General features: G+C 47.6%; 1 protein-coding gene across 2 annotated transcripts in view; it reads left to right on the forward strand.

Annotated features, from left to right (window-relative positions):
* Window positions 1-25,556, forward strand: part of LOC118217639 (collagen alpha-1(XIX) chain) — a 124,099-nt gene extending 98,543 nt beyond the window's left edge. The window contains exons 37-56 of one of the 2 annotated variants that reach the window (XM_035399564.1): window positions 3,166-3,270; window positions 4,679-4,732; window positions 5,607-5,660; window positions 6,168-6,221; window positions 6,502-6,555; window positions 6,755-6,799; window positions 7,880-7,930; window positions 8,223-8,264; window positions 9,654-9,680; window positions 11,089-11,142; window positions 11,520-11,564; window positions 11,826-11,870; window positions 11,972-12,034; window positions 12,588-12,623; window positions 14,429-14,473; window positions 15,708-15,842; window positions 18,440-18,506; window positions 19,013-19,153; window positions 23,609-23,686; window positions 24,888-25,556. In XM_035399564.1, coding sequence (XP_035255455.1) covers window positions 3,166-3,270; window positions 4,679-4,732; window positions 5,607-5,660; window positions 6,168-6,221; window positions 6,502-6,555; window positions 6,755-6,799; window positions 7,880-7,930; window positions 8,223-8,264; window positions 9,654-9,680; window positions 11,089-11,142; window positions 11,520-11,564; window positions 11,826-11,870; window positions 11,972-12,034; window positions 12,588-12,623; window positions 14,429-14,473; window positions 15,708-15,842; window positions 18,440-18,506; window positions 19,013-19,153; window positions 23,609-23,686; window positions 24,888-24,994 — 1,302 coding nt within the window. In that variant the 3' untranslated portion in view covers window positions 24,995-25,556. Of the gene's footprint in view, window positions 1-3,165; window positions 3,271-4,678; window positions 4,733-5,606; window positions 5,661-6,167; window positions 6,222-6,501; window positions 6,556-6,754; window positions 6,800-7,879; window positions 7,931-8,222; window positions 8,265-9,653; window positions 9,681-11,088; window positions 11,143-11,519; window positions 11,565-11,825; window positions 11,871-11,971; window positions 12,035-12,587; window positions 12,624-14,428; window positions 14,474-15,707; window positions 15,843-18,439; window positions 18,507-19,012; window positions 19,154-19,582; window positions 19,710-23,608; window positions 23,687-24,887 lie in introns of those variants that run through there. The other variant, XM_035399565.1, reaches the window with a different exon arrangement.
* Window positions 25,557-27,162: the final 1,606 nt, after the last annotated feature.

Here is a 27,162-nt window from a genome sequence, read left to right on the forward strand (position 1 = left end):
GTTCTGTGTTCCGTTTTCTCTTCCCCTCCCTGGCTTTGTTGTTTTTTTTCTTATTTACAGAAACGCGAGGTCCTGCTTCATAGGCTTTGTGGCTCTTTGTAATGCGCGCATAATGTGCTCTCATCATCGATGGTCTGTCATCGCTGCTACGGCTTCAGAAACGCCATTTCCATCCGTGTAATGAACACACGCGCTGGTCCATCTCCGCATTTTATTCTTGAAAAAAGAAAATTACGAAAAGAAGACAAAAAACACAGCAGCTATATATATATATATATTTATATATACCGACTGCGCATAGATTCATCTCTGAATATTCTGCCCTGTCTCAGAACAGTATCTGAGCATATTCAAATTTTAACGGACCGGGCTGTGGAGACGGCCGTCTGACTGCATAAACCAGGATGAAAAGGGGCAGGAATCCTTTCAGCGGAACCGAGAGATGGCAGCCGGGGTCACATCCTCTGCAGGGTTCACAGAGCCTCAGTGGGAATCGGCTTTAATGGGGGAGTCGAAGCATGGCGGGCTCTTTCAGGGCTGCCTCGTGTTCGGGGGTAAAAAGGCGGCTGCGGAGATTTGAGAAGTTTCGTCTTCGTCTTCGTCACGCGCCCGACCTCAGGCCTTCGCACAAAAGGGCCGTCGCATCGCCTCCCCCTCCTCCTGAAGGCTCCCGTCTCTCTGCAGCTTGTTAAAAGAGATGCTAACGTGCGGTGTGTAATGAGAGCGCTGGAGAGGAGCACATACTAGCATGCAGTGTGTAATGAGAGAGTGGAGATGAGCACATGCTAGCATGCAGTGTGTGATGAGAGAGTGGAGATGAGCACATGCTAGCATGCAGTGTGTGATGAGAGAGCTGGAGATGAGCACATGCTAGCATGCAGTGTGTAATGAGAGAGCTGGAGAGGAGCACATGCTAGCATGCAGTGTGTAATGAGAGAGCTGGAGATGAGCACATACTAGCATGCAGTGTGTAATGAGATAGGAGCGCATGCTAAAGTTAATGTGCAGTGTATAATGAGAGAGTACATACTATCATGTTATCATGCAATGTGTAATGAGAGAGTACATAATATCATGTTAACATGCAGTGTGTAATGAGAGAGGAATACATTCTAACATGCAGTGTGTATTGAGAGAGGAGCACATGCGAACATGCTGTGTGTAATGCGATAGGAGCACATGCTAACATGTTAACATGCAGTGTGTAATGAGAGAGTACATACTATCATGTTAACATGCAGTGTGTAATGAGAGAGTACATACTATCATGTTATCATGCAATGTGTAATGAGAGAGTACATACTATCATGTTAACATGCAGTGTGTAATGAGAGAGTACAAACTAGCATGCTAACATGCAGTGTATAATGAGAGAGTACATACTATCATGTTAACATGCAGTGTGTAATGAGAGAGTACATACTAGCATTCTAACATGCAGTGTGTAATGAGAGAGTACATACTATCATGTTAAAATGCAGTGTGTAATGAGAGAGGAGCACATGCTAACATGCTATATAGTGTATCTTTAAATACAGTATCTTTTTAAGTATAATTTCACAAATCTATAGTGATTTTTTTCATTTGCATCCACTCGAATTGCTGCCATTTCACTTTCCGTTGGAAGACGGAGCGACCTTGGAGATTCCTCCCACCGCAACGCCGGCTGAGGAGCACTCAGGCAAATTGAAATTTTATTTACAGAAACGCGAGGTCCCGCTTCGCGGAGAGCAGTGTGAGGGACCTCAAAGCTGCCCGTAATAACGGTCCCCTCTCCGCCCTCCGTCTGCAGGGCCGGGGTGTAATTAGCTAATTATCCGCCAAGAAGGAGGACACCTCTTCTGAGCCGACCTACCTCGTTCCGTCGCCGATTCGCCGGGCTTCTGCCCGCCCCCTCGCAAATTGCCGCTCGCCAAACCGTGACCCCCGAAGTGACGAACGCGTCCCACCCCCCATACCCCAAACCCCAAAACCTGTCATTATGCAGAGAATGTCATTCTGCAAAAGCTCTTTAGCTAGAGAAGAGGAACATGAAGCTGATTGTCTCCTTATTGCTATAGACTATTGGTTGAGACTGATGGAAAACATTATCAGGTGCACATGCACACATTTATGTTGTTGGAGTACAAGTGAGAATAAGTAACAAGCACTTAAAAGGAAGAAAAAAATATACTATTTGCATTCACACTGAGTGCCTGGTAACCTTTACAAGAAGTGACTAAAGTTTTATTTCTTACGAATGTGTGCAGTCAGTTGATTTACTGGTTTCTCAGCCTATCCAAATATCCCCATGAAACTTCCCATAAAGAAACATATATAAGCTTCCTAATTCCACCATGTTGTTGCTTGATAACCATCATTTACTGCTGCAGTCCCACCAATTTTAGATATTTTGTGGTTCAATATATATTGTATAGATGGTGCACTTTAATCCTTTAAGGTGTGAGATCACAAATATGTGATAAGAATGCTCTTAACTGAACATTCTAATGCTGATGTAACAATCACTATTGGTAATGGAAAGCAATGGAGTTCTAGAACACTGACTTAGAATTTTGAAAAAACATTCCAAAAAAAACCTACTCTTCAAAGAGTTAGGCCTAACGTCCTGCTGATAGACTCAGAGAGACTATCTTGCATGGGATCTGAACCCACAGTATTCTGGTTGAGAGTTAGTTATCCTACACAGACCCTCGTGTTCTTTCTCCTGCGACATACACATGGCACATGTAGTATCTGGTCTGTTTTGCCCACACATTTTGCTCTTCATTCACCTGCGCTATTGAGGAGCATCTGATGAGCATGTTCTGCTAGCAGCTGCTAAGCCAATCAAGCGGTAGCAATGACGTGTGCGTGTGTGACCTCGTTCCAGGATGTATGTATTATCGGGTCAGATGCGGAACCCATCTAACATTTCCTTCCCTCATTCCCTCCTTCCTTTCGTCTCCCCTTGTCTCCTTCCCTCGCTTCCTCCTTCCTTTCCTCTCCACTTGTCTCCTTCCCTCGCTTCCTCCTTCCTTTCCTCTCCCCTTGTCTCCTTCCCTCGTTTCCTCCTTCCTTCCCTCGTTTCCTCCTTCCTTCCCTCTCCCCTTGTCTCCTTCCCTCATTTCCTCCTTCCTTTCCTGTCCCCTCATTTCCTGCTTCCTTTCCTCCTGGTCCTGGCAGAACGCCTGCAGCTCGTGCCAGACGCGGGTTTCGGGGCTGCCCGGTCAGAAGGGCGAGAAGGGCGCCCCCGGGATGCCCGGAGCGGAGGGTCCTGAGGGTGAGAAGGTACAGGGGCGTGGCCGGGGGCGGGGAGTGACTGTCCCATCACTAGTTCAGTTGATGGAGGTCAATGGTCTCTCAAACCTGGGGCTTGCACTGCGAGCCACACCCTAACCCATCTCTAATGGGACAGGACCCATATTAGTTTGGGAAGTTCTTTGAAGGCAGGATGACATCACAGAAAAGTTATGCATTTATGATGCGTAATTACAAGTTAGCTGGCTAGTTCATGGAAAGCTCACCCAGGCTTAAAAACATTAATATGTTATTCCACTGTATTAAATAGTAAAAATGTATTTAAAAAAATATGACTACCACAAATTATCATTTTTTTAAATGTATTCAACTGATGGTGCCAGTAAGACTGGAAACCCATTACCGTGTTTAAATTAAATGGTCAAGGCCTGTCTTAACTGTTAGAAAGCAGTTTATGAATACACTGCTCTTTATGAATTCAAGAATGTGTATGTCGAATTTTAATGCAGTTAACAAATAGAGTGTGAGCCTGTGTTTAATGGACAATAAATGTCCAGTTTTAGAGTGTGAACTTATTGTCACGCTTTTTCTCTATAGCTCTGATGCTATTGCATTCAGTACACTTGAGATATTGTTCTTTGTTCCTGGGTAACTATCCACATACTTCGCTTGGGCGAGTTCAGAGAAATTAAATTTGACATAGCACTGCAATGTGCGCACGTCTTTACTGAATCATTACCCCTATACTGAGCTGTGTTTGTAACAATTCATTCAAAAATGTATTTACTTTGAATCTTAAAAGATGAAAGATATGGGGTTCTGGGTGGCTCATTCTGTTAAGGCACTCCACTATGGTCAAAAGATGAACCCCACGGTCTCTGGTCGAATCAACTGTGCTGACTGTGGCTAGTATAACCACAGAGTGATGCACAATTGGTGATGGTGTATGGGAGGGTGCAGTCGGTTTGGGGTCCGTGTTTGGCTGCTCTTCAGCGACCCCTGCCGGTCGATCAGGCACCCACGGACTGCAGGTGAAAGCTGCATATTAATGGTCTTCCTTCGACTCCACCCTGTGCAAGCTCAGCTGCAGTCTGCGGTGTGAGAAGCTAAAGCTGGTGACACCACGTGCTTCAGAGGAGACTCGCGGATGTCTGCACTCTTCCAAATCACTCACAAACGTGTCTGTGGTTGCAGATAATTTGGTGTAAAAAAAATTAGTGGGAATTAGATATCTTCAGCCCCATGTTTGGCACCAAAGTAAATTTGAAAAGATAGAAGATACACCACATATGCCCGGGGACACAGAATAATCACTTGCTTGAAATGAGGTCTCTGAACAGTTTAATTCATCATCTGTGTTGGTGCGGGTATCTGAAATCAGAATTGATTTTCATTTCTTTTTTTCCCCCACCCTTGCACCCCCCCCCCCCCCCCACAGGGTGATCAAGGAGTACGAGGGCAAATGGGGAACCCAGGGAAGGAGGGGCCCAAGGTAGGGGCCCGTCAGCGTGTCCGTGTCGCCCTATACCGAAGGACTGAAGTGACAGATATAGGCCAGCTATTTTACACATACACTTCTGCACAGTTGTGAAACTATATAAAGCAGCCTCTAAACTATGCTGCCGAGCTCTAGTTAGTGTAAAATCTGCCTGCGCGGTTGCTATGAGCGATGGCGACAGACGCTAGGGCTAGACTGCAGCAGAACAATGAAGTTAAGGTGAGTGGGCCCAGGTACCGTGCGATTTCAGCGCGCATGCGTCCGGTCTTGCCAACGATCGCGGTGAACTCTGAAAGGGTAGCCACAAGAGCCCCGACCGCGGCGTCGCCTTCGTCTGAAACCATGGTAACGTCCTCCTAGGTCGCGAATCAGCTCTGCTTAACGTTTACAGACATTAACTTGGCAAATTACCGCGTCGCACGCTCGGTTCGTTAACAGGCGGGGACAAAATGGATTTTGATGAGCGACACTGTGCACGGTGATGTTCCGTAATCGTTAATGGAATCGTTACCTGCCCAGGGCTTGAACCCGATGGCGGTGTAGGTGTCTCGGCCCGCAGCGTCTGTTGCCATGGAGCCAGTGTCAGATTTTACTGTTGAGCAAATAAACTCGGATAACCACGTCTCTATAAATACAAGCCAAGGCAGTGCAATTATGCGGTTAAGAAAAGAAGAGCGAATAAACAAACGTCTAGCGTTCAGACTACAACCAAATTACACCCTGCTCTCAAGATCACGGGGAGGGTCCGTTAAAGTTTTTTTTATTTTTTTTTATTTTTTTTGTGTTTGACACGTTCATTAAATCGCAGAAATCCGCAGTGGCTGTTAAGCAGTAACCTTCTGATCTCTTTGTCGTTCATGCGTTATAGGGCGTGAAAGGAGAGAGAGGTTTTCCTGGTCCTGTCGGAGACAAAGGTGATGAGGTGCGTGTGAGAGATCCGGACCGTATGCTGCCACACACAAGCACACACTCACGCAGTGATCTATCTTCATCGCACCATCACCAGTGCCTTTTAGCTCCTGATCCTTGTATGCTCTGTTCTGTTTTGTTTTTGGTATGTTTTTTTATATGAAACTTTTATTTTTCTGCTGCCGTCTTGACCAGGACTCCCTGGCAGAAGAGATATTGTATCTCAACGGGACCTTTCTTGGTTAAATAAAGGATGAATAAAATAAAATGAACCAGACCATCGCTAGACAGTGTACATCCCGCTTTTGAGTCGCTGGATTCAGACCCCACCTGTAACCCAGAGCAAGCGTAATCGTTTTAAAGGGTCCTGTTATGAGTTAGCATTTGAGATGCTCGCTTGTTTTCGCTTGAGACGCTGACCTGGGGACCCGTTTGTCCGGCTTGCATGTCCGTGTCTCGATGATTCTCCGGGGATTTTGGGGAGTTGTTAACGAAGCGCTGTGTCCCGTCTCCCTCCCAGGGTCCTCCAGGTGTACCCGGATTCCCTGGAGCCATGGGGCGGACAGGAAGTCCAGTAAGACCCGCCACCTACCTAACCCTAAGCCTAACCCTAGCTGAACCCTAATATGAGTCCTAAAGTACAATTGAAGCAACAGGTACCTTTGAAAATAGCTGATTACTCATTTACAATTGATGGAAAACAAAGTCAAGATAATGAATTCAATAATATTTTTGAGTTTTTTTGAGTCAGTCAAAGCAGTTATTTGGGTTTTAAGTCTGGCAATCCAACATTTCGGATGAATCCTATTTAGGTTTAGGGTGTGTAGATGTCACATGACCTCATCTGTTCCCAGGGAATGATGGGAAGACCGGGGCCTATGGGACATCCAGGACTTAAAGGTGAACGGGTAAGTAGCGTTACGTCATATCCGACCAGATACCTTGGTGGTTTCAGCTCATTTTACATCCAGCATCCATAATCTATTTAAATATATGGCGCAATGGCCAATGCCAATTTAATGACACGTGTTGGTTGAATCTGGGCTAATATTTCTGTTAAAGAAAGATATGGAGATTTATTTATATATTTATTTATTTTTCCCTCAGGGCAGCGAGGGTCCCGCTGGCATTCCTGGACCCCCAGGCCCACCGGTGAGACCCCCCCCCCCCCCCAACCCCCCATTTCAGTCCCGAGCGTCTCTCAAAACAATTTAACATTTTGTTACATCCCAAGGTTTCTTTAATAAAAGTTTCATGCACATTTTGTAATGCTGTAATAAGTCAATTCTGGAAAATGAATTAATTTTCCTCAGGCAAATGAATCGTGTGTCTGAGATGGAGACCACACAGCACGCACAGGTCATGTGACATCGCTGTCTGTTGGTGTAAGAGACCGTGCTGTAACTTCCAGTGATTATTTGGACTCCCTGGTTGGGCCTAAGCCAGCTCCTCTCTGCGGCATTTGCTTATAGTGTCATTCAGTCTCATAGCTTTCTCCCTCCGTAGCCCTCTAATGCCTTAAGCTGCATTTTATCTTAGCGAATGCAGTCCATCACGGAAGCTGAAATAGAGATAAAGAGAACAGGAGACATAACATTAATAGTCTTTTTGCTAAGATACCGTTTCCTCCCTTACCTGAACATCCCCTAAACGGTGACTAAGCTGTATGAAAGCCTCGTCTGTGATAGGCAGACTCTTACAAATCCCCCTTTACAGCCAGCAAACTTTCGAACCGTCTTTTACATTACGTGAAAACGTGCACACCCTTCAGAGTGAGTTAGCAGCAATTTCAACATAAAAATACTAATGTGTGAGATGTATTCACCCGGCCATATGAAAGTGCCCCCACCCCCCCCTCTCTCAGCACCCCCGCGCACCCAAAATCAATGCAGCTTTGCTCATTTGGAAGAAACTGTCGGATCGCCCAGCAGCTAGAAATCATTTTGCTCACATTTATGAGATCGATAGAATAGCTCTTCCCTTTTCCTCTGTTTACCTGTGCATTGATTTCTGAAACTTATCACAAGGATCCCAGTGCAGGCACCATCCCAGAACTTTATCAGGGGGGTGGGGCTGTGTGGAGGGGGTGGGGCTGTGTGGTGAGAAGGGGTGGGCCTGTGTGGAGGGGGTGAGAGTGTGTGGTGTGGAAGGGGAAAAACAGTGTGTAGGGAGGAAGGCGGGGCTGTGTGGAAGGTGGAGTTGTTTTACTTTTGGTTGTGGTTCTATTTGCAGGGTATCCTCCACCCAGAGGGGAATGGGATGAGCAGTCTTTACAAGCTGCAGGTGAGAACGCACACACACACCGACACAGGCTCGCCTTCTTTATGTGCAGATTCACCTGCAATTAAACACACAAGTTCTCTGCTCTTTTTTAGCTCTCTGAATTTCGCTTTAATAAGGCATACACAGCGCTTTATGTAAGTTCTTTGTTCAGCTGATATATGACTTATATTCTAGAACAGGTCAGTATGAAGTGAGCTGTCCGAAAGGTCGTTGCCATGGTCACCTTGCGAGTTGTTCTCTGGACTACAGCTCTTGCCAAAAAACGCAATAAGTAATTGCGCTGTCTCCGCAGGGCAGCGGTGCCATGGGATATCCTGGACCCCCGGGCGCTCCGGTGAGCAAGGCATTGTTCTTCCCTCGCCCTCTCCTCCTCCTCCTCCTCCTCCTCCTCCTCCTCCTCTCCCAGGCAGCCTTTTGGCCTGTTTTAATCAGCCCTCCCGGTGGCATGGAGCCTCCAAACCCACCGTGACCTGCCTCACAAGCACCAGAGATCAAACGACTCGGAAAACAGCGTGCATGATCAAAAGATTCACAAATACAAAATAATCATATTTGGAAAAAGTATTGATGTGACTTGCAAATGCCGTTAATATGGAAAGGCAAAATAAGTTTTTTTTTTTTGGTTTGTTTTTTTATTTATTTTAATGCGTTGTCCTTAGATATGTGGGTGAGTGAGCAGGGGTAGCATTGGGAGGCAATTCTGTATTTACAGCAGAAAAGGGTGTTCAGAGGGCCTATTTCCCTAGTGGTGGGGGTGAGGTGGTGGGGTGGGGGTGGTGGGGTGGGGGGGGTGGGGGGGGAGGGGTTTAACCACCGGTGCCCCACTCTGCCAGAGCTCAGGAGCGGGGCGGAGCTGTAGGGGGGGGTGGCAATCGATGCAATTGAAATGCACAGCGAAGCTAAGGCCGCAGTAGCGAAACGCAATCTCCTTATCGCCTCCTCCACTCTCAGACTCTCCGGCCGCCTGTAATCCATCCCAGCGCCCCCAACCCCCCCCCCCCCCCCCCCAATGCAGCCGGAGAGTGAGTCATCCCCTGACCAGGGCACAGGGCCACCAGAAAACACATCCCTCTCGTCCGCTGTTTACAAACACGCCCGCCCCACGACAGCAGGCCCAGGGGTGTAATGTTACCCGCGTGTCGCGGCCGCGGCGCATTATTTCTCTGAAATTCTCAATCACACGGTGACCTGTCAGCCAGCATTAGGAGCGTGCACTGTGGCACCTCCTGTCCAGAAGCAGGAGATGTAATTACCCAATCAGCCCCTCTCTCTGGGAGAGGCCGGAGAATTCAATGCCTCTGATTGCCTCCCGTATCCGATTAGCCCCACCTGCAGAACCGCGTGTGCAAATGAATGCAGATTAGCTTAGCGTGCTGCGTTTCTGCGCGTAGCGACTCCTAACGCCAGGCTGGGCGGGGAATTGTTTTTTGTCAAAACAATTTTAGCTCATTCATGTTTTAGAGAATCTATTTTTTGTTTATTCGTTTATTTTGTTAATTGAAGAAAAAAAAGGTAATTTCTAGATAGTTTTGTGATTTCTAGTGCTTTTTATTGATTGGACAGTATGACCTACTCAACCTGTGCATTGTATTGAGTGTTGTTTCTGAAGGGTGGGCGTGAAATGAAAGGTGCGGTCCGGGGCGTGAGCTCTGCGTTTCGCCGCGCGACCCGGTGAAGAATAAAAGCTGCGCGCGCTTCACACCCCGCTCTCTCTCTGTTTCAGGGCCCCAAAGGAGACGAAGGCCGAGCCGTGAGTTCCTCCTCCTCCTCTTCTCATATTGGCCGTGTATTTCACTGTGCTTGTCTGGCCGGCTTCCAAACGCTCTTGTGGCTTCAGAGGAAGCCCAGTTCATTGCCTGGCGCAAAAAAGAAATGAACTCCCCCGGTTATCAAGTCCAATATGAGTTGACGTGTACCCCCCCCGCCCCAAACCCTCCTCGCTGGAAAGGTTCGGACGCTGCAGTTTTCTCTTCCGCGCTCGAGGACGGTTGCCAGGACGGCTCCTGGCGACGCGAGGTCCCGCGCCTATAAATTCCAAAAAAGTCAGCACGTCTGAAACCTCAAACGTCCGTTTGAATTCCGGGCCTTGTGGGGGTGGGGGGTGGGGGGTGGAGGGAGAGGGGGGCCATCTTTGTCACAGTTTTGCCGCGAGGTCGTTTTTCACCGGGGGGGATGCTCGTCTGGCATTTGAATAAACAGCATCGTTGGCTTCGCCGCCACCGCCGCCGAATTTGGCCGATCCGTCCTGGCAGCCGCTCCGTCACCACCGGCAACCGGCGCGCGCCGTGGTCGCCGCCACCGCGCGGCGGTTCTAGCTCATTGGCTGCGAGCGGCATGTGATCAGTCTGCTTCCGCAACGATGACAGGCCGCTTAAGGCCTTCAGCTTTAAAGGGAAAATGTCCGCCCGCTAAATAACTCTTTTAACGTTTTCTCGTTCTTCCTGTGCTGCTGTTTGTGCGTCTAATCCAGGGGGTGAGATACAGACTCAGAGACTTTGGCAAGATTTAAATGAGTTTAGTCAAAAATATCAAATTCTCATTTAAAAAAAATGTTTAATTAAATTAATCATCAAAGGCTGTCATAAAAGTTTCATTTCGTGAGAAACATCGGATCTGTATATTGTCTAAAGTAAACAGTGTAATTAAAATGTAATAATACATTTATATTTCAGCTAAATCATTAATCAACAAATCATTCATTTCTCTAATAATTAATTTAATCTAATGAAATGATAAACAAATCATTAATCAGCATTACTTCTGATTATTTCTTATTTATAATATAATATATTTTTAATTTCCACTTCATCACTGAGACGATGCGCCAACCCAGCAATATCGTTGTTAGTCGCTATTTCATGTTATTTCACTTTATTCAAAATGGTTTGTTTTTTTTTTTTTTCATTTAAAATTCGGTCCCTGCATGCAGTTGGTTTACAATCATCAAACACCTGTGAGTGATTGAACAGGCCCGAGGGCTTAGAGAGTCTATTACCCCTGTAACAGAGAGTCCATTACCCCTGTAACAGCAACTCCATTATCTCTGTAACAGCTGATCAGATGGCCCTAGAATCAGAGACTGCATTACCTGTTTTTTTTTATTCCCGTGTCTCAATCCCCTGAGCTGGGTTAATGCCAGGTCTCATCTCCTCTGCCAGGGCGAAGCAGGTGCAATGGGCCTGCCCGGGCTGGAAGGGCTGCCCGGTGCCAAGGTAAGACTGAAATAAGAGGTGTTTCTTTTCATGCGGGCGAGAAGGAGAAAAAGAGGCAGTTCAGGAAGCTGGTTCTTTATGTAATTTCCACATACGGGTGGGACTCATAGCTCACTCAGTACTGACACTGTAACACACTCTGATAACTGTATTCTATCTTCTGCTGTTACACAATTTGATTGCCATGTACTTTCAATGCAATACACTTTGATAACTGTGCACTGTCTTTCACTGTCGCTCACTTTGATGACTGTACTGTATTTCACTGTAACACACATCCACACATTGATGACTGTTTACTGTCTTTTAGTTTGTCGTGCTATGATATCTGCTGTGTTGCAGGGTAACACACTCTGATGCTGTGTGCTGTATTTCAGGGTGATCCCGGAATTCCAGGCGTTCCGGGGATTCCTGGTCCTCCAGTGAGTAACGGCCTCTCTGATCAGTTCCGTTATGGATGACTCCTCCTCAAACGTTCCCTTTCATTTTATAGATATGTGTGTGTGTGTGTGTGTGTGTGTGTGTGTGTGTGTGAATGTGTTTACTCGTTGTTCCTTTCGATAATGAGAAGGAATATTTGTACTTCATGTTCAAGCTTACTGCTTGTACACTCTGTGTCATCAATACAAAGCACAGATGATGTCAGTCATCCAATGGCGCTTTCCGAATCCTTTGATTGACAGGGGAAGAGCGGTGCTGCCGGCCACCCGGGTTCCCCAGGAGAGCCGGTGGGTCCCCCTTTGTTTCAGTGCGCCCCTCTCTTTCCGAGGCTCGCTCCTCAGGGCTGTAGGCTGACGCTGTGGCGTGATTTCCTCTTTCCTCCCGGCAGGGCGAGAGGGGGCCCATGGGGGAGACGGGATTTTCGGGGCCCGAGGGACCTCGTGGCGCACCGGTAAGGATCGACCCTGACCCTTTCCACCCCCACGCCGTTGCACGGGACACAACCCCCCCCCCTGGGCACTGTGAAAACAGGCGGAGCATTTGCCCTACCCCATCCGTCTCAAACCCTGACTGCACGAGAGGCAGTAGGCCCCTGTTCGCCCAGGAGAGGCAGTAGGCCCCCGTTCGCCCAGGAGAGGCAGTAGGCCCCTGTTTGCCCAGGAGAGGCAGTAGGCCCTTGTTCGCCCAGGAGAGGCAGTAGGCCCCTGTTTGCCCAGGAGAGGCAGTAGGCCCCTGTTTGCCCAGGAGAGGCAGTAGGCCCCTGTTTGCCCAGGAGAGGCAGTAGACCCCTGTTCGCCCACGAGAGGCAGTAGGCCCGTTTGCCCTACGTAGGCTGCACCATCGTGAGTAAGACAGAGCTCCCGGGCCTTCAAGACTCTCCCTTTCCTCACTCTGCAGCTACAGCACAGAGGGAGTGCGACATGTCTTCTCAGTGTCGTCAGTATCAATATGGCGCAGAAAAGCCTGTCGTGGAGGAAGTAACACTCCATTTCTGTTTTCCACAGGGAAGGCCAGGAAAGGACGGTATCCCAGGTTACGAGGTGAGAGGGGGGAGGGGACATGAGCCAAAAATGGTCAGAGAGACCACTACCTCTGTATTTAGAGAGAACTGATTTTAAAATCATTAATGAATGTATTGATTAGTCAATGAGAGTGACAACTCTATATTATGCTATTTTATGCTACACAGTGGTTTTCATGATGATAAAATCGCAGTAGTTATTGTGGAATGGTTGATCCGGTACAAGAGGAGCCCACAGTAGTCCTGGAGTGTCCCTCTGTCCAGGACTGGAGGAGAGCTTAATTCACACTTTTTGCCCTGTTCTAGTGTTTTCCATTTCTTATTTTGCATTCTCTTGACTAACATTACTAATTTGGCTGAACAGGCAAGTATGAAAAAAAAAAAAATTGAAGGCCAATTTTGAGAGGGGAAGGAGTATTGGAAATTCTATCTGGCAAAACTTTATCCAAATAACTCAGTTTATGGTATGGCTATTTGCAAGCACAGTCCTTAAATCGGGTGGCCAAACCTTATCCAGCGAGCAGGTGAATGAGGACAGGTCAGAGCTGATTTCAGCACAGGCCCCGCGGGCGCGTGGAATCCTGGGTAATGAGCGCGACTCCCGGGGCGAGTTCGGGCGCGGCGCGTTTCCTGCGTGAGAAACGGAAGCGCACGCCCAGCGTGCCGCCGGTCTGGCGGACCTGACGCAGGCGACGCCTGAGCACGGGGGGGCGGGGGCGGCTCGTCACCATTCTCACCCGAGCTTTATTCAGCCGCAGCGCCACCTCCCCCCGCCCCCCTCCCCTCCCCTCGTCTCGCCTCCCTCAGCTCCCGACTTTCTCCCGCGTCACGAGCTTCCCCTCCGCCGCATCGGTGGGGCGACAGCGCCATCTGGCAGGCGGAATCGGCCTCGCGGCCAGCCTGCAGCTCGTTCTCTAACAGCCGAACGCTCCGAGCTGAGAGATCAGTCGAGTGTGAGGTTAGGGGGGTGGGGGAGGGGAGGGGAGGGGGGATCCCACGCACCGGCACCGCCGTCAGCCACGGGGGAATTCTCCCATAATTCCGTGCTGCGAAGGGGCAGAGGGAGAGCGCCTAGGTCTGGAATGCGTCGGAGCGAAAAAAGAGCGGTTCGGCATCGATAGGACAGGAGGCGGTTCAATCTCATTAGTCCGGCGCGGAGCAGGACGTAGCGACGGAGAGATGGACGTGTTCACAGGGCCCCTCCGCTGAGAGACAGCTGGCAGCGGAGTCTGCCGCGCGCTGGACGGCCATTTGCATATAACTGATATACTTAGCGGAGGCGGCGGAGTTAGCCGGGTCCACAGGGAGCGTGACAGAGCTGTGATCCAGCCTGCCCATCACGGCCTACTGTCAATCAGCACCCGGGGAAATGAACCGGATCCCCCCTGGACGAGCGGGACTGGAGCGGGTGCTTGGGGAGGGGGGTGGGGGGTGCAGCGGGCGGGAGGGGTCAGCTTGACCTCGGAGGGGGGGGGGGGGGGGAAACGGGGCAGAACAGCAGCGGCTAGCCTGGCCCAGTGGAAGGACGGGTGTGTGCTTTAGCCCCCGGGTCAATTCCATTCCGAATTTCCAATTACTCCGGTCCTCCGGCTGCCCCCCGAGAGGCCATCCCTGTGTCTGACCAAGCGTTTCGGAAGGGCTGTCCCCCTGTACAAATGTGTAATTTAATCTCTCTCTCTCTGTCTTTCTCTCTCTCCCTCTCTCACTCTCTTCCTCTTTCTCTCTCTCTCTCTCTCTCTCTCTCTCCCTCTCTCTCTCTCTTCCTGTCTCTCCCTCTCTCTCTCTCTCTCTCTCTCCCTCGATCCCCCCCCCCCACTCTCCTAGGGAGCCACAGGTAGACCCGGAGACAGAGGTCCAAAAGGAGAACGGGTTTGACTCTTTTTTTTTTTTTTCTTTGTTCATTTTTTTTTTTTGAAGCAATCTCTCAGTCATTTTCCAAACCACGCTACTCGAGCAGCACAGCCACTCACACACACTGCGGCGACGCGAACGCAGTAAATCTGCTCTCTGCTTCCGATACAAAGAGGGAAACGTAATCGCCCCTGCCGGATGACGTGCTGTTATAACGTGACGGCGTTTGTAACCTGTCACAGCCCCACTGCGCCGGCGAGGCTGTCTGACTCGCTGAGACTTTCCCCACATTCCTCCAATCAAACACTGCGGCGAAACTGCGACACGGAGTAATAGACCGGATACTCCCGGGGAGTCACGGCTGAGCACAGTACGACACTGAACGCTCGATGCATCGCTCACAGTACGACACTGAACGCTCGATGCATCGCTCACAATACGACACTGAACGCTCGACGCATCGCTCACAGTACGACGCTGAACGCTCGATGCATCGCTCACAGTACGACACTGAACGCTCGATGCACCGCTCACAGTACGACACTGAACGCTCGATGCATCGCTCACAGTACGACACTGAACGCTCGATGCACCGCTCACAGTACGACACTGAACGCTCGATGCATCGCTCACAGTACGACACTGAACGCTCGATGCATTGCTCACAGTACGACACTGAACGCTCGATGCATTGCTCACAGTACGACACTGAACGCTCGATGCATCGCTCACAGTACGACACTGAACGCTCGACGCATCGCTCACAGTACGACACTGAACGCTCGACGCATCGCTCACAGTACGACACTGAACGCTCGATGCATCGCTCACAGTACGACACTGAACGCTCGACGCATCGCTCACAATACGCTCAGATTTTAGTGCTGTAACACTCGCATTAATCCAGTTTGGAATACATTTGGCTCTAGAAACGAGTTCCTCTTTTTTTTGCGGAACTCATTTGGTACTTGGTAGTGGTTGCTAAAGGTCACATGCAATTTTAATCTCCCGTGTGAAACAAGGGTGTGTGAGTTAGAGGGGAAATGGCGCTTCCGTTTGGGCAAACGCGCTGACGGAGCTGTGAATTTTTAGCAGGCCGTTTGTCATTAAGCCCGAGCCTCAGTAATTGGGATTCAGACCCGCAACCTTCTGGCTCCAGGCTGTGACACACACACACACACACACACACACACACACACACACACACTTCTCCACACTGACGTGCGCTTGCGGGGTTTTTTGTGTGTGGCAGGGGGATCCCGGAATCCCGGGAGAACGAGGAGTGCAGGGGGAGCGGGGCCGACCGGGAGACAAAGGGGCCGCCGGACCCTCGGGACTGAGAGGAGACCCCGGCCCCCCTGGGGCTCTGGGACCCCCCGGGCTGCTGGTACGTGGAGCCACCTCCGGAAGCACCTCTGTGTACTAATATTGGCCCCTCTCCAATGTCCAACACGCCTACTCACCATTATTCTCAACATAACCTTTACAAAGTGTTACCTTCTGCACCACTAAGTATCATTGCTGCCTCCATCACTAAACATCATTTCTGCCTCCATCACTAAACATCATTACTGCCTCCATCACTACTGTAAACATCATTAATGCATCCATCACTACTGTAATCATCATTACTGCCTCCATCACTAAACATCATTACTGCCTCCACCATTTCTACTCCTTCACTTCTACCTGTACTGCCTCTCCTCCAAACCTCCAGCCCCAAATGCAGTGAGATGCCCTGGGGCTTCTCTCTGAAGCAGCTGAGAGAGAGGAGCTCTGTCTCTGAGCCTGACACAGAAGCCTCAGAGCTCTCCTGGCACGGCTGCCCGGCGTGGTGCCGTGGTGCTGAACCATCGGCGTATGTTCCCGGGGCTACGGTGCAGGGACGCCCCGCCAGGCCCTTTGGGCTCGTGTCCTCCTGCTCCGCAGGAGCGCAGTCACGCCCCCGAGGGGGAGCAACACCCCCGCCGCGGCCGCGAACGCACACGCGCTTCACGTAACGTTCTCGTCCAGATAGAACGGCCATTTTCTTATTATTTAAATGTGTAGAGCGTGTATGAACATGCCCACCAGCTACAAGCGATGACAAGAGCATGGTCATAAGCCACTCCCACTATCATCCAGGCATCTCATTGGCTGCTTTCATCTCTCCCATGTAGGCATAGTTTTATGAAGTTGCCTTTCTCATCTACATGGCAATAGGTCGGAAAAACCTGGACATTATAGAGTGAACGTTGACCTAACTTGACTGTAAAATCTCGGCTATAAATCAAGCTCCCAGCATTCAACGGGCACACGCCTCTTTTAGTTCAACTGCGAAAAAAAGCACATGGGAATAGTGCTTGTGCCAGGGCTTTTCGAACCCTTGCCAAAGGCCCCAGAAAAGAATGTTCAAGGTTTCACGGTCAGCTGACAGGTATTTACCATCCTGCCAAGAGCAGCGTTCTATATGCAAATGAGCTATTGTGCGGACCAATTTAGGAACGGTTACTCTTGAGCGGCCATTATCACCTGTGACATGGCTTCTCGTCATGTTCCGCATGTCGAAAGTGGTTCCTAATGATCGTCGATGAATTAAGTCATTATCCCATTGAGCGGGACCTGAAAGAGCCATAAAACAGACGTTTGCAGGGAAGAGCTTGAGCCAGAAAAGACGGTGTGCATTTATCAAAGCTTCCTCATCCCTTTCCCTGTTCCCTTTTCTCTGTTTAATTGTGTTGTTTTTTTAACGGCCAATTCCCTCGTGCGCTTGCATAACCCCTTACCAGGCACACACACAGGGACAGCTATCATTGATTACAACTTAAAACCTTTGTGTGTGTGTGTGTGTGTGTGTGTGTGTGTTTGAGAGAGAGAGATAGAGATGTGTGTTTATATGCTTGCGTGCGTGCATGTGTGTGTATGTGCGTGTATATATGTGTGTATGAGAGAGAGACTGTGCGTGCGTGCGTGTGTGTGTGTGTGTGTGTGTATGTGTGTATATATGTGTGTATGAGAGAGAGACTGGGCGTGTATGTGTGTGTGTATGTGTATATATGTGTGTATGAGAGAGAGACTGTGCGTGCGTGCGTATATGTGTGTGTGTATATGTGTGTGTATGAGAGAGAGACTGTGCGTGCGTGTATGTGTGTGTATGTGCGTGTATATATGTGTGTATGAGAGAGAGGCTGTGCGTGCGTGTGTGTGTGTGTATGTGCGTGTATATATGTGTGTATGAGAGAGAGACTGTGCGTGCGTGCGTATATGTGTGTGTGTGTATGTGTGTATATATGTGTGTATGAGAGAGAGACTGTGCGTGTATGTGTGTGTGTAAAATGGGCCGCAGCGCTACACAGTGGATTACGTTTACCTGATTTTAACAGAATTGTTCAGGGACGGCACAGTTCCAGCGGTCTTACTCTTCGTGTTAAAATACGGCTTTCACCTTCGGTCTGAAATTTACGGAAAGTTTTGCCCACTCCGGTTAGTTCCCTTGCCTCTTTGTCTGTTTGCGCTGCCCGGAGAAGATTTGCTAGCGCTGCTTGTGTTCCTGGAGTCTATTTCAGAGCGACGGGCCCCGTGGGAAGGGAACCGCCTCAGATTTATCTTTAACATTTTGGAGCCTCGCATGAAATATATATTTGCGGCCTAAGGCGACTCGAATGAACACCCAAGCGAGGGATTACGAGAGAGGATGAAGAGGTAACAAAATGAGAAAAGAGGAGGGAAAGAAAGTTTCTTTATTGTCTTTATTGCGTGCCGGGGTCTTCTAGGGTTTCCAAAGGGGCCCGAGCTGGCGTTGAGCGGCGGAAGGGGTGGCGGTCCGTTCGCGTGGATCCATTTTTTAACCGCAACTTCGTCCCTCAGCCCTTAACCTGTCAGTGTGTCGCCACGGCGACGCGTGTGCAAACATGGCCGCCGTCTCGCGGGCCCCTTCGCGTGTTTACCGGACCCGCCAAAAGCGCTCGCGGCTGAGCTCGCGTCTGTTCCGTTTTCCCTCGGCAGGCCGACGCGGACGCCCTGGAGGAGATCAAGAGGTTCATCCGCAGCGAGGTGCTGAGGGTGTTCGAAGGTACGGCCGCCGCTCCCCCAACCCTCTCGCGCTTTTTATTTTTTAATCTCGCTTTCGTCCTCGCAATAAAGGATCTCTCTTTTTTTTTTTTTTTGCCAGAGATTTGCCGCTGCTGAAGTGATGAATGTTCGAGCTCGAGTCCTGAACGTGTTCCTCGTAAATGGGAACACGGTCTATTATTTCTTTAGCTATACTGTTATATTGCACTTTTTTTTTTGGCAAAAAAGAAGGCAGATGATAAACGACGAGGAAAAGCAGGGGATGGGTTATTGCTGTTTTACTCAAAATCTCGCCGTTATTTTTCATTCGGTGGGCAAAAAATGTTATCCGGGGACAGGTACATACATTAGCTATCCCATGATGCATTGATATAAACACGCTGCTCAGGTTGAGTACTTGGCTTAAGGGGTTGATGGCGGTGTCGTCCTGGGTATCAAACAGAAGTACTTCTTATCAGACGCTCTTGGTGTCTCCTGTAAGGGTGTAATGTGTGGTTTGCTTTGCAGAGAAGCTGTCAGGCCAGGGCTTCCTCCAGAAGAATCCGGCAAACATCCTGGCCCCTAACATTCGCCCGGGCCCCCCCGGGCCCCCAGGTCAAGACGGCTCCCCCGGGCCCCCAGGAGAACCGGGGACACCGGGCCCTCAAGGTAGGGGCCCCACCCTGAGAGCCTGAACTGCGGCAGGCCCTGTAACACACTCTGATTTCCTTCTGCCCCTAACTGAATAACACCCTCCGTATTTACTGCGTGACCCCTGACCTCAACATGCCACGCCCCAAGACCTCTGCCTTTATGACCTTCAAACCTACGTCTTTGGACATCAAGGGTTCATCTGACTGGCACGGCCAAGAGGCCAACTCTGTGGCAACGTTAGCGTGTGTGTGTGTGTGTGCGTGTGTGCGTGTGTGTGGCACAGTGAGGTTTTATGCAGGCTTTAAGCGCAGAACGAAGCAGTCAGCTGGGCTGACGCACACATCACAGTCCCTGTAGGGGGGAAAAGTTTTCACATAAACAGCTACTTCTGGGGGACATACTTTTTTTATAGTTTTCTGGAGGATATTTTTTTCTGCCTGTGAGGAGTGCGATCCGACATCAGAAATGGAGGGATGGGCGGACAGTACCCCTCCCTGGCTGGGGAGGAAAACACGGAAGACAAATGAAGAACTGGCTCTTGCCAGTGAATGAGATGGTGTGATAAAGCTGTGGACAGACTCGGGGGGGGCGGGGGGGGGCGAGGGGGGCAGGTTGTTGATAACGCCGGTGCTTGAGTTAGGGGCGGGGGGGGGGGGGGAGAAATAACAGAGGAACGATATCTCATTCTGCAAGAATGCACTTCCTGAAAGAAAAAAGGATAACAGGCACGGAGAAAAGGAAGCGTCCGTTTGTCAAGCTTGTTCAGATATCCCCAGTTCCGCCCCCCCTCGACCTCCTGTAACCATCCGCGGCAACAAATTTGTCGCGTTCCTCCAAATTGCAGACGGCCGGCCCAGAATTCCTGAGGATTCTGACTGCCCTCCTGCTTGTTCCCGAGGTGTGGGTGGGGCTGTGAAAACCCCCCGGGACTCTGACTCGTTAGGTGGCAGCGTGTTCTGATCCGTGTGAAAGCGGGAAACAGACAAAGGCTCGTGGCCTGTGTGGGCGGGCTCTGGACCTACAGCTCGCTCAGTTCTGCTGCTCCACTTTCACCGGACTGACACTGGCAGTCAAGGAGAAAAATAAATGACGCTCACCATTTCTGCTATGTAATGTGTCACTTTTACAGTAACGGTATGAGAACTGCAGTATTTGTCATGTTACAGTTATTATGTGACTGGGATTATGTGTGTATATTTTTCTCTGTATAATTTGAAATGCTTTAATATCCTACAGTATGGGTGTATTCTCCACCTAAAATTACACCTGCACCTTTTTTTAAAAAGAACTTATAAATACTGTGAAGAAAAAAAAAAAGTGAACTGTTTGCTTTCTGTATAATGAAGCTACTGAGGCATTAGCATTCGGAAGATGCTTCCTGCTTATGTTTCATCATCCTCCAGCAGCGATGCTCTTCCTCCGGAATGTTCCGGAATGCTAAATTGGGCTAAAAGTCTTAAAGTGAAAAGATTGTGGAGGAGTAAATAACTAGTGCCCACTGGGACTGTCCAGCTGGGTGTGTAGATTAAATCTGTAGAAGTGATATTTAAAAAAAATGTCTCCTTTTTGAAGACATGAGTAGTTACACCACCACTTGTGGAATATATAATTTTTATTTAAATGTTATTGTATGCCCGGTGTTACTTACCTCTGATTTGGAATGCCCTGTTGCAGTGGTCCGGCCATAGTTTGTATCGCTGCAGCCTCATTGGCCAGTTAGAGTGGGCGGAGTCCAGAATGCGCTTCCTGAAATGCGTGCAGCCAATTGGTGCTTCTTTCACTGCGTCGGAGGCCTGCACATCATGCTAAGCTAGAGCAGGGGGGTGCAGGTGTCAGGGGATAAGGATAAGGCAGGAAATTTGTGCCGACCCCCCCCCCCCCCCCACCTGAACAGAATTTGTTCTTTGGCTGGATATGCAATCCGAGCATCCCCCCTTCCATATTAATATTTTTACTCAATTGCTATTTCGCCTGTAATCTGTCAGAATTTCAGAATAACATGTTCCATTAAAAATAGATTTGCGAAACAGTATTATCTAGACTCTCAGTGAATCATAATTCTTAATATTTACTTAGCAGTGCTTTTTTATTTATTGGCTTCTTATAAGCTGAAATTTCTGAAGAGTGCTTTTTTTATTTATATTTTTTTATTTGCTCTGTGTTTGTCAACATTGTAATATGTGTTTTTTTCTGTTTCAGAAAACTACCCATATGCATGAACAAAATATTAATGAAACACTGATGCATTATGAAGAGGAGTATGTGAAATCTGTGAATGTGGAAATGTTTATAAAACGGATGAATTATTTATTCAAACAGTTTTTTTTATAGACTCATCACAGTGTGATTATCTGAGTACTGTATTTAGACGTGTAATGATATGGTAAAGAGAGACATGGTGCTCAGGCTTAATTGTATAGTTGGATGCACTTTCAGAGCTCATGCCTCTGTTTTATGGGTAATTTTATGGAGCAGCGTATGCATGAATAAACCTGTTTCCCCACGTGTCTTTGAAGCAAATTGCCTGTCTACAAAAGGATGCTTTCAGTGAACGGTGTTATCTTCGGCCTTATCACATTGGATTCTGGGCTACTACCCCCCAGTAATGTAATTATGAGCTCACTGACAGGACAGATGCATGCATTTCTCAAAACTGGTTTTGTTTTGAGTGTTTCTTTCAAAAGGCACACAGCAGAGCATAACAAAAATATAATGATAAAGTGATGATAAAGCGATTGATGATATTACTGTCAGATGACTAGTTTCATTGTCTGAAATTTGATGGCTCCTTGTTGTCAGGAAAGGCTCTGTTTCTGTTTCTCACTGTTGCATTGTGGGTAGCACCATCCCATGCCACTTGCTGTGGTGCTACACTCAGAGCATCGAAGCGGAGATAAACACATCATTCTTTTGCATTGCACCAATTGGAAGCTCTTCTGTAGCTCAGACCTCGGGCCCTGTTCACTGTACCGAGGGCTGACCGTGCAGGTACAGTGTTTTCGTTCTTGGCTCGGAATGTTGGCTACCAGGATGGGCCCCTGAGGCACGCCTCCCGTGTTGGAAAAGGATGCTCCATGTTGTTGTTTTCTTTTGCACATTTGTGGAGAAGCACAGCATTGCGTGGGCAGCACATTTTGATGGAACGTTTTTTGAACGTTTTTGAGCATCAGTGAACTTTCTTCACAGAGTCACATGCCTTGCAGAGTGCCGTGCATAGACCCTTTCCCCTTTAGGTCAGCAGCTCCTGAAGTTATTGAACTCCCAAGTCCAATGCCTTTCGGGAACCTCGCAGTCTAACCGACTTCTGGGACTGACGCTCATTTACTTTCCATGCCTTCTGGGGAAATGGGCTCTTGGATATTTTGTCTTTTTATAGAGGGATGCAGTGAGAATGTGAAATATATACGAATCCACCTACGGCATCTCATTAAACGCACACTGTATGCTTTCAGCATGGGGTTTCTGCACTGTGTGTGGGTGGACATGATGCTCACGAGTTGCCAGATGCATTAATCTTGCTTGCTTTGCTTTGTTTCTTGTTCTGTGGTTTACCGTCGCGTTTATTGTTGCTTACAGATTTACTGTAAGGGTTGTCTCTTTGTGTTTGCAGCCTCGTTAGCTATATTGAGAGCTTGAGGTCTCTTTAAAGCCCCCATATACCTACCTCTTTAACAACAGAGTGCCTCTTGGTAATGTTTCTGGATACGCATTTGTTTTTCTTCAGTTGATGCAAGATAATGTTTTTCTTTGGTGTTATTTTTAAAGTTGATTTCAACAGAGGATTTGCTAATTGTCGACATGTGGGGGACTTTTCTGGTAATTATTACTGATAACATTTTCAATTCACATATTCCTGATGAAATCCATCCCGCCATCTTTTACTGTGTGGAGACACACGTTTCTTTTAAATGAGAATGTTTTCGAGTCTTCCTTCAGGTCCTATTTCTAAAAGCATTTTGTGATCCTGCCCCCTTATATTATATTCTTTGCCATATATTTCATATCCTTACTGCTGAGACTTTTTCAAGTTTAGCAGTGAGGTCATGGAGCTCCACTGAGTCACCCGTCACTCGCTAATGCCTCTGAATGATGGTTCTGGATGAGTTTTCATAAGATGACAGGAAGCATCCGTAGATTATCACTGTGGAATGGCTGAATAGTGAAGATTTATGTGGCGTTCGGGAGACATTTTACAAATGAGGGAAATATTACTTCGGTAGCACTGATGTGTCTAGGCCGACACGAGGCAGAGAAATGGGAAAATGGAGAATGTGGTGTTTCGCCGACTGAAGTCACCCGAAATAAACCCGATAAAACCTGAGACCTGACCGTGCTTGCACTAACCCCCCTCACGAAATGTATTCAGTGGCATTTACCTGCTCCGGTAGTGACATTTAGATGCGGCCGCGTGGAATAATGAGAGGTGTCGGACGGGCGTGTTGTGCCTAAGTGTCCTGTGCTTCTTCGCAGGGTACCGGGGACAGAAGGGAGAGAGGGGACAGCTCGGTTTGGGAATCACAGGAGCTCCTGGTCCCACCGGCCCACCAGGTAAAATTCGACCCTCTTCAGACAGGTGGCAAACACATCCCTAGTGTTCTCTGAGTGCTGAACCTGGTCTGTTGGTAAAAAATAAGTTTAAATAGCACTATATTTTTGGCTTAAATGAGGAAAACACTATGTCATAAACACCAGAATAAGAATAATGTGAACGCATCGGCCATACCATAATATGACATATATTTTGTTATGCCATACCGTCACAGAATAACCAAGCATGCCATACTCTGCCATACTCCCCATACCAGACTGTGCGATACCATATATAATTCTGTTCCCTGCCATACAAAACCATAGCAAGCAACTCTTAATACCAATAATATGAAACAATTATCTATTATATTGTATCAGGACAAGCTACCTAGCTAAAAATGAATTTCTGAAGGGTTTGAGCTTAAACTTAAAGGCGGTGACATGTTCATGCTTGCACACAAGGCTGGATCTCTAAAATGGATCTTTCTCCTGAAACCTTTAAAGAAACATTTGAAGATCGTGAATTATCCACGACAAACAAATTATGGGGTGATTCATAGTAATTATCTAGCCTTTGGCTTGAAAAAAGTCATAGTATATGACTCATGACAATAAGAATGAAGTCTTTTGGAGTTGATTTTATTTTCAGACAGAAAGGTGAGAGAATGAATTTTGTCAGTTGCCTATCTTACTTTTTGAAGAAAACATTTATTTCATCTGTACTTTTACAGGTATACAAAAGAGGCATACAAAAGACTGCATGTCAAGTGATTTATAATTTGTCAAAAGCGGCAGACAGAGCTACTTCTTTGGATGTATGTTGTGGAAAGATGAAGAGAGATGGGAATCTTCATACACTTTAGTCATTTCTGTATTTGATTAATGTGTCTGTGGTTTCGAGAGAGTGAGAATAATCTGTATTTGATTCATGTGTCTGTGGTTTAGAGAGAGTGGGAATTATCTGTATTTGATTCATGTGTCTGTGGTTTAGAGAGAGTGAGAAATACCTGGGATGTGTACAGTTCAGCCAAAGAGCAGCTTGAAATCAGAATACCGTAAAGAACGGAATTTTCCACATCACAGCGCCAGTACAGCCAGGTGAATGATTGGATAGTGGTCAGGTGATTCTGGATGACACAGGAAGTAGAGCAGGGGGTTGAGCGTGACACTCTCGGGCTTGACGGACCACCTGAGCGGCGTTTCCTGTCTCCCTCCCCAGGTGCGCATGGCGTTGGGCATCAGGGCCCACCGGGCCCCCAGGGGCCTCAGGGGCCCACAGGAAGGTGCGACCCCAGCGACTGTCTCCACGCGCGGCGGAACGGCTAGGCCCATCGTACCCGAGCCTTTCCTCGCCCGCGCGGGCCTCCGCACGCTCCACATCTGAGACGGGCTGACTGTCCGTCTCCCCGCGGCCCCTCCTCAACCCGCCGCCTCATCAACGTCACGCGTCCACCCGGTGAACAGCACACCTCCAAGGGAAAGAGAGAGAGAGAGAGAGAGAGAGTAGCCTCTGCCAAATGGCTGAAATTCACATTTCATTTCAGTAATGATTTCAGCTGCATCTCAACAAGGCTCCATATTCGTTCATATAAGTTGTTATTATTATTTGTCACGTTGGTCAAGGGTATGATTTATACTTTATTGCTTTTAAAATATTATGAAGCCTCCCCCCCCCACCTCCCCTCAATCTCCATCAACCAGAGCATTCCATGAATTAATTTGTATTTAATCTTTAAAGATTTACATTTTTAAATGCTAAACAGTCCTTTAGTTCTTCTCCAAAATATGTGAATTATTTTCTGTTTATTGATGCAGCAGTTTTGGCAGTTTCTTTCAATGTGCCAATAGTCTGCAAGTTAAATGGGGGTAAACAATTATATATATATATATATATATATATATATATATATATATATATATATATATATATGTATGCATACACTTTGCTCCGTTGTGCATACAAACATGCATTACTGTAAAATGAATTGAGAAATGCTTTTTATGTTCAAAGGTTTCAGCAATCAAACTGTGCTTTTTATTGTTTTGGAGAGGAAAAAAGCATTGTGAACCTTAAACTTAGCAATTTTAAAAAAAACAACACCAAATTAGCATGAGATGTCCATGTTGTAGATATTACAGTGCTGGTAATTATGGGTATTCTTAGGACTTTTACATTTATGAAGATTAACAAGCTCTATATAGGCTTTCTTGCTGTCTTTAACTGCTGGTCAGATGTGTTGCATGATGGGAAAATGAGTATGTGCGTATAAGGGATTTTCTTAGTGTCAGTCACACTGAAACAGACTTTTCTCTCCTCAGACAGAGTAGGTGGCAGTGGCATTCTGAGCTGAGTTCTTGCATTTCAGTCCAGCACCAGTTGGGGGCGCAATTCTGTAGACTAATTTTTCTTATTGTATCATTGGGTTTTAGCGGCCGAGCTATTACTTTGCCACAGCTCTCTCTCTGGGTATAACGGAGATCAGCTCTTATTGTTTACATTGGAATGTATAGCTGAGTATGCCTGTAAACAGTGTAAATACTTCTGCCTATTGGTGCTACATGTATATTTTGATGTTTCATATAGGAAAGGATAATTGATCTTCACAGCAAAGTAGAACATTATTTTCTTTTTCTGCAAATGTACTTGAATTTTGTTTTTAGTAAGGCAGTAGTTTTGAAGAATCACATTTTAATTTTTTAACTTTTGTTTTATTTTTATTTTTTTTGCTCCGAAGAGCTTGTTGATGTTCTCCGAATTGTCTTACCCAACATAACTCGTTCTCATTTCTCGACCATGCATCACTGTGCATCGTGTTTTCTCGTCTTAAGACTGGATTTCTTCTTGAAATCGTCCTTTTCTTTACTTTTTCCTGACCTGTATTGAACTGTATATAATGATGAAGAAGATCAAAAAGCCTCCACTGTTACTGTCAATAACAGGGAAGAGACTGGGGTCATGCATGTTTCTGTGGTGGCTCTGTCTTTTAATTGAAAGTCTGTAATTGAAAGAGTCGCTCCTTTGCTGTAATTTAGACGGAGATCCAGCGTCCCCATTTAATAGTGAGGGGAAACTTTGGCTTGGATTCAAAGCGCGTTGTGTTTCAAACTTCGAGCAGTGAAGTCTTTCTACTTGTGAGGCGGATTTCTTCTCCGTTTCCCCCGAGTTTTTAAAAAGTGACTTGGGAGTTTCTGACTGACATTCGACGACTTCCAGAATTTTCTTTCTCGTGTCGGTACGCTTTTAAAGCCGGCGGGATTTCATTTCGGAGTTGCACTTTCGCGGTCTGGCGTCCTGTCCTTGTGACTTCCGCGGCGGCTCCACCGTATTATGAAAGCGCCGAAGACGGGAGGAGGGTGACGCAGACGCGTTGCCATGGATACCAACGGGCAGCATGTGCATAGGGATTCAGCCGGCGAGTTAAAGAGTGCGGCACTCAATCTCAGTGCGGTCTCGGAGGTTATTGGATGTCTCTGAGATGCGGCTGCGCTTGCTC

Source organism: Anguilla anguilla, chromosome 18 (genome assembly GCF_013347855.1).
Source record: "Anguilla anguilla isolate fAngAng1 chromosome 18, fAngAng1.pri, whole genome shotgun sequence".
Classification (NCBI taxonomy): domain Eukaryota; kingdom Metazoa; phylum Chordata; class Actinopteri; order Anguilliformes; family Anguillidae; genus Anguilla; species Anguilla anguilla.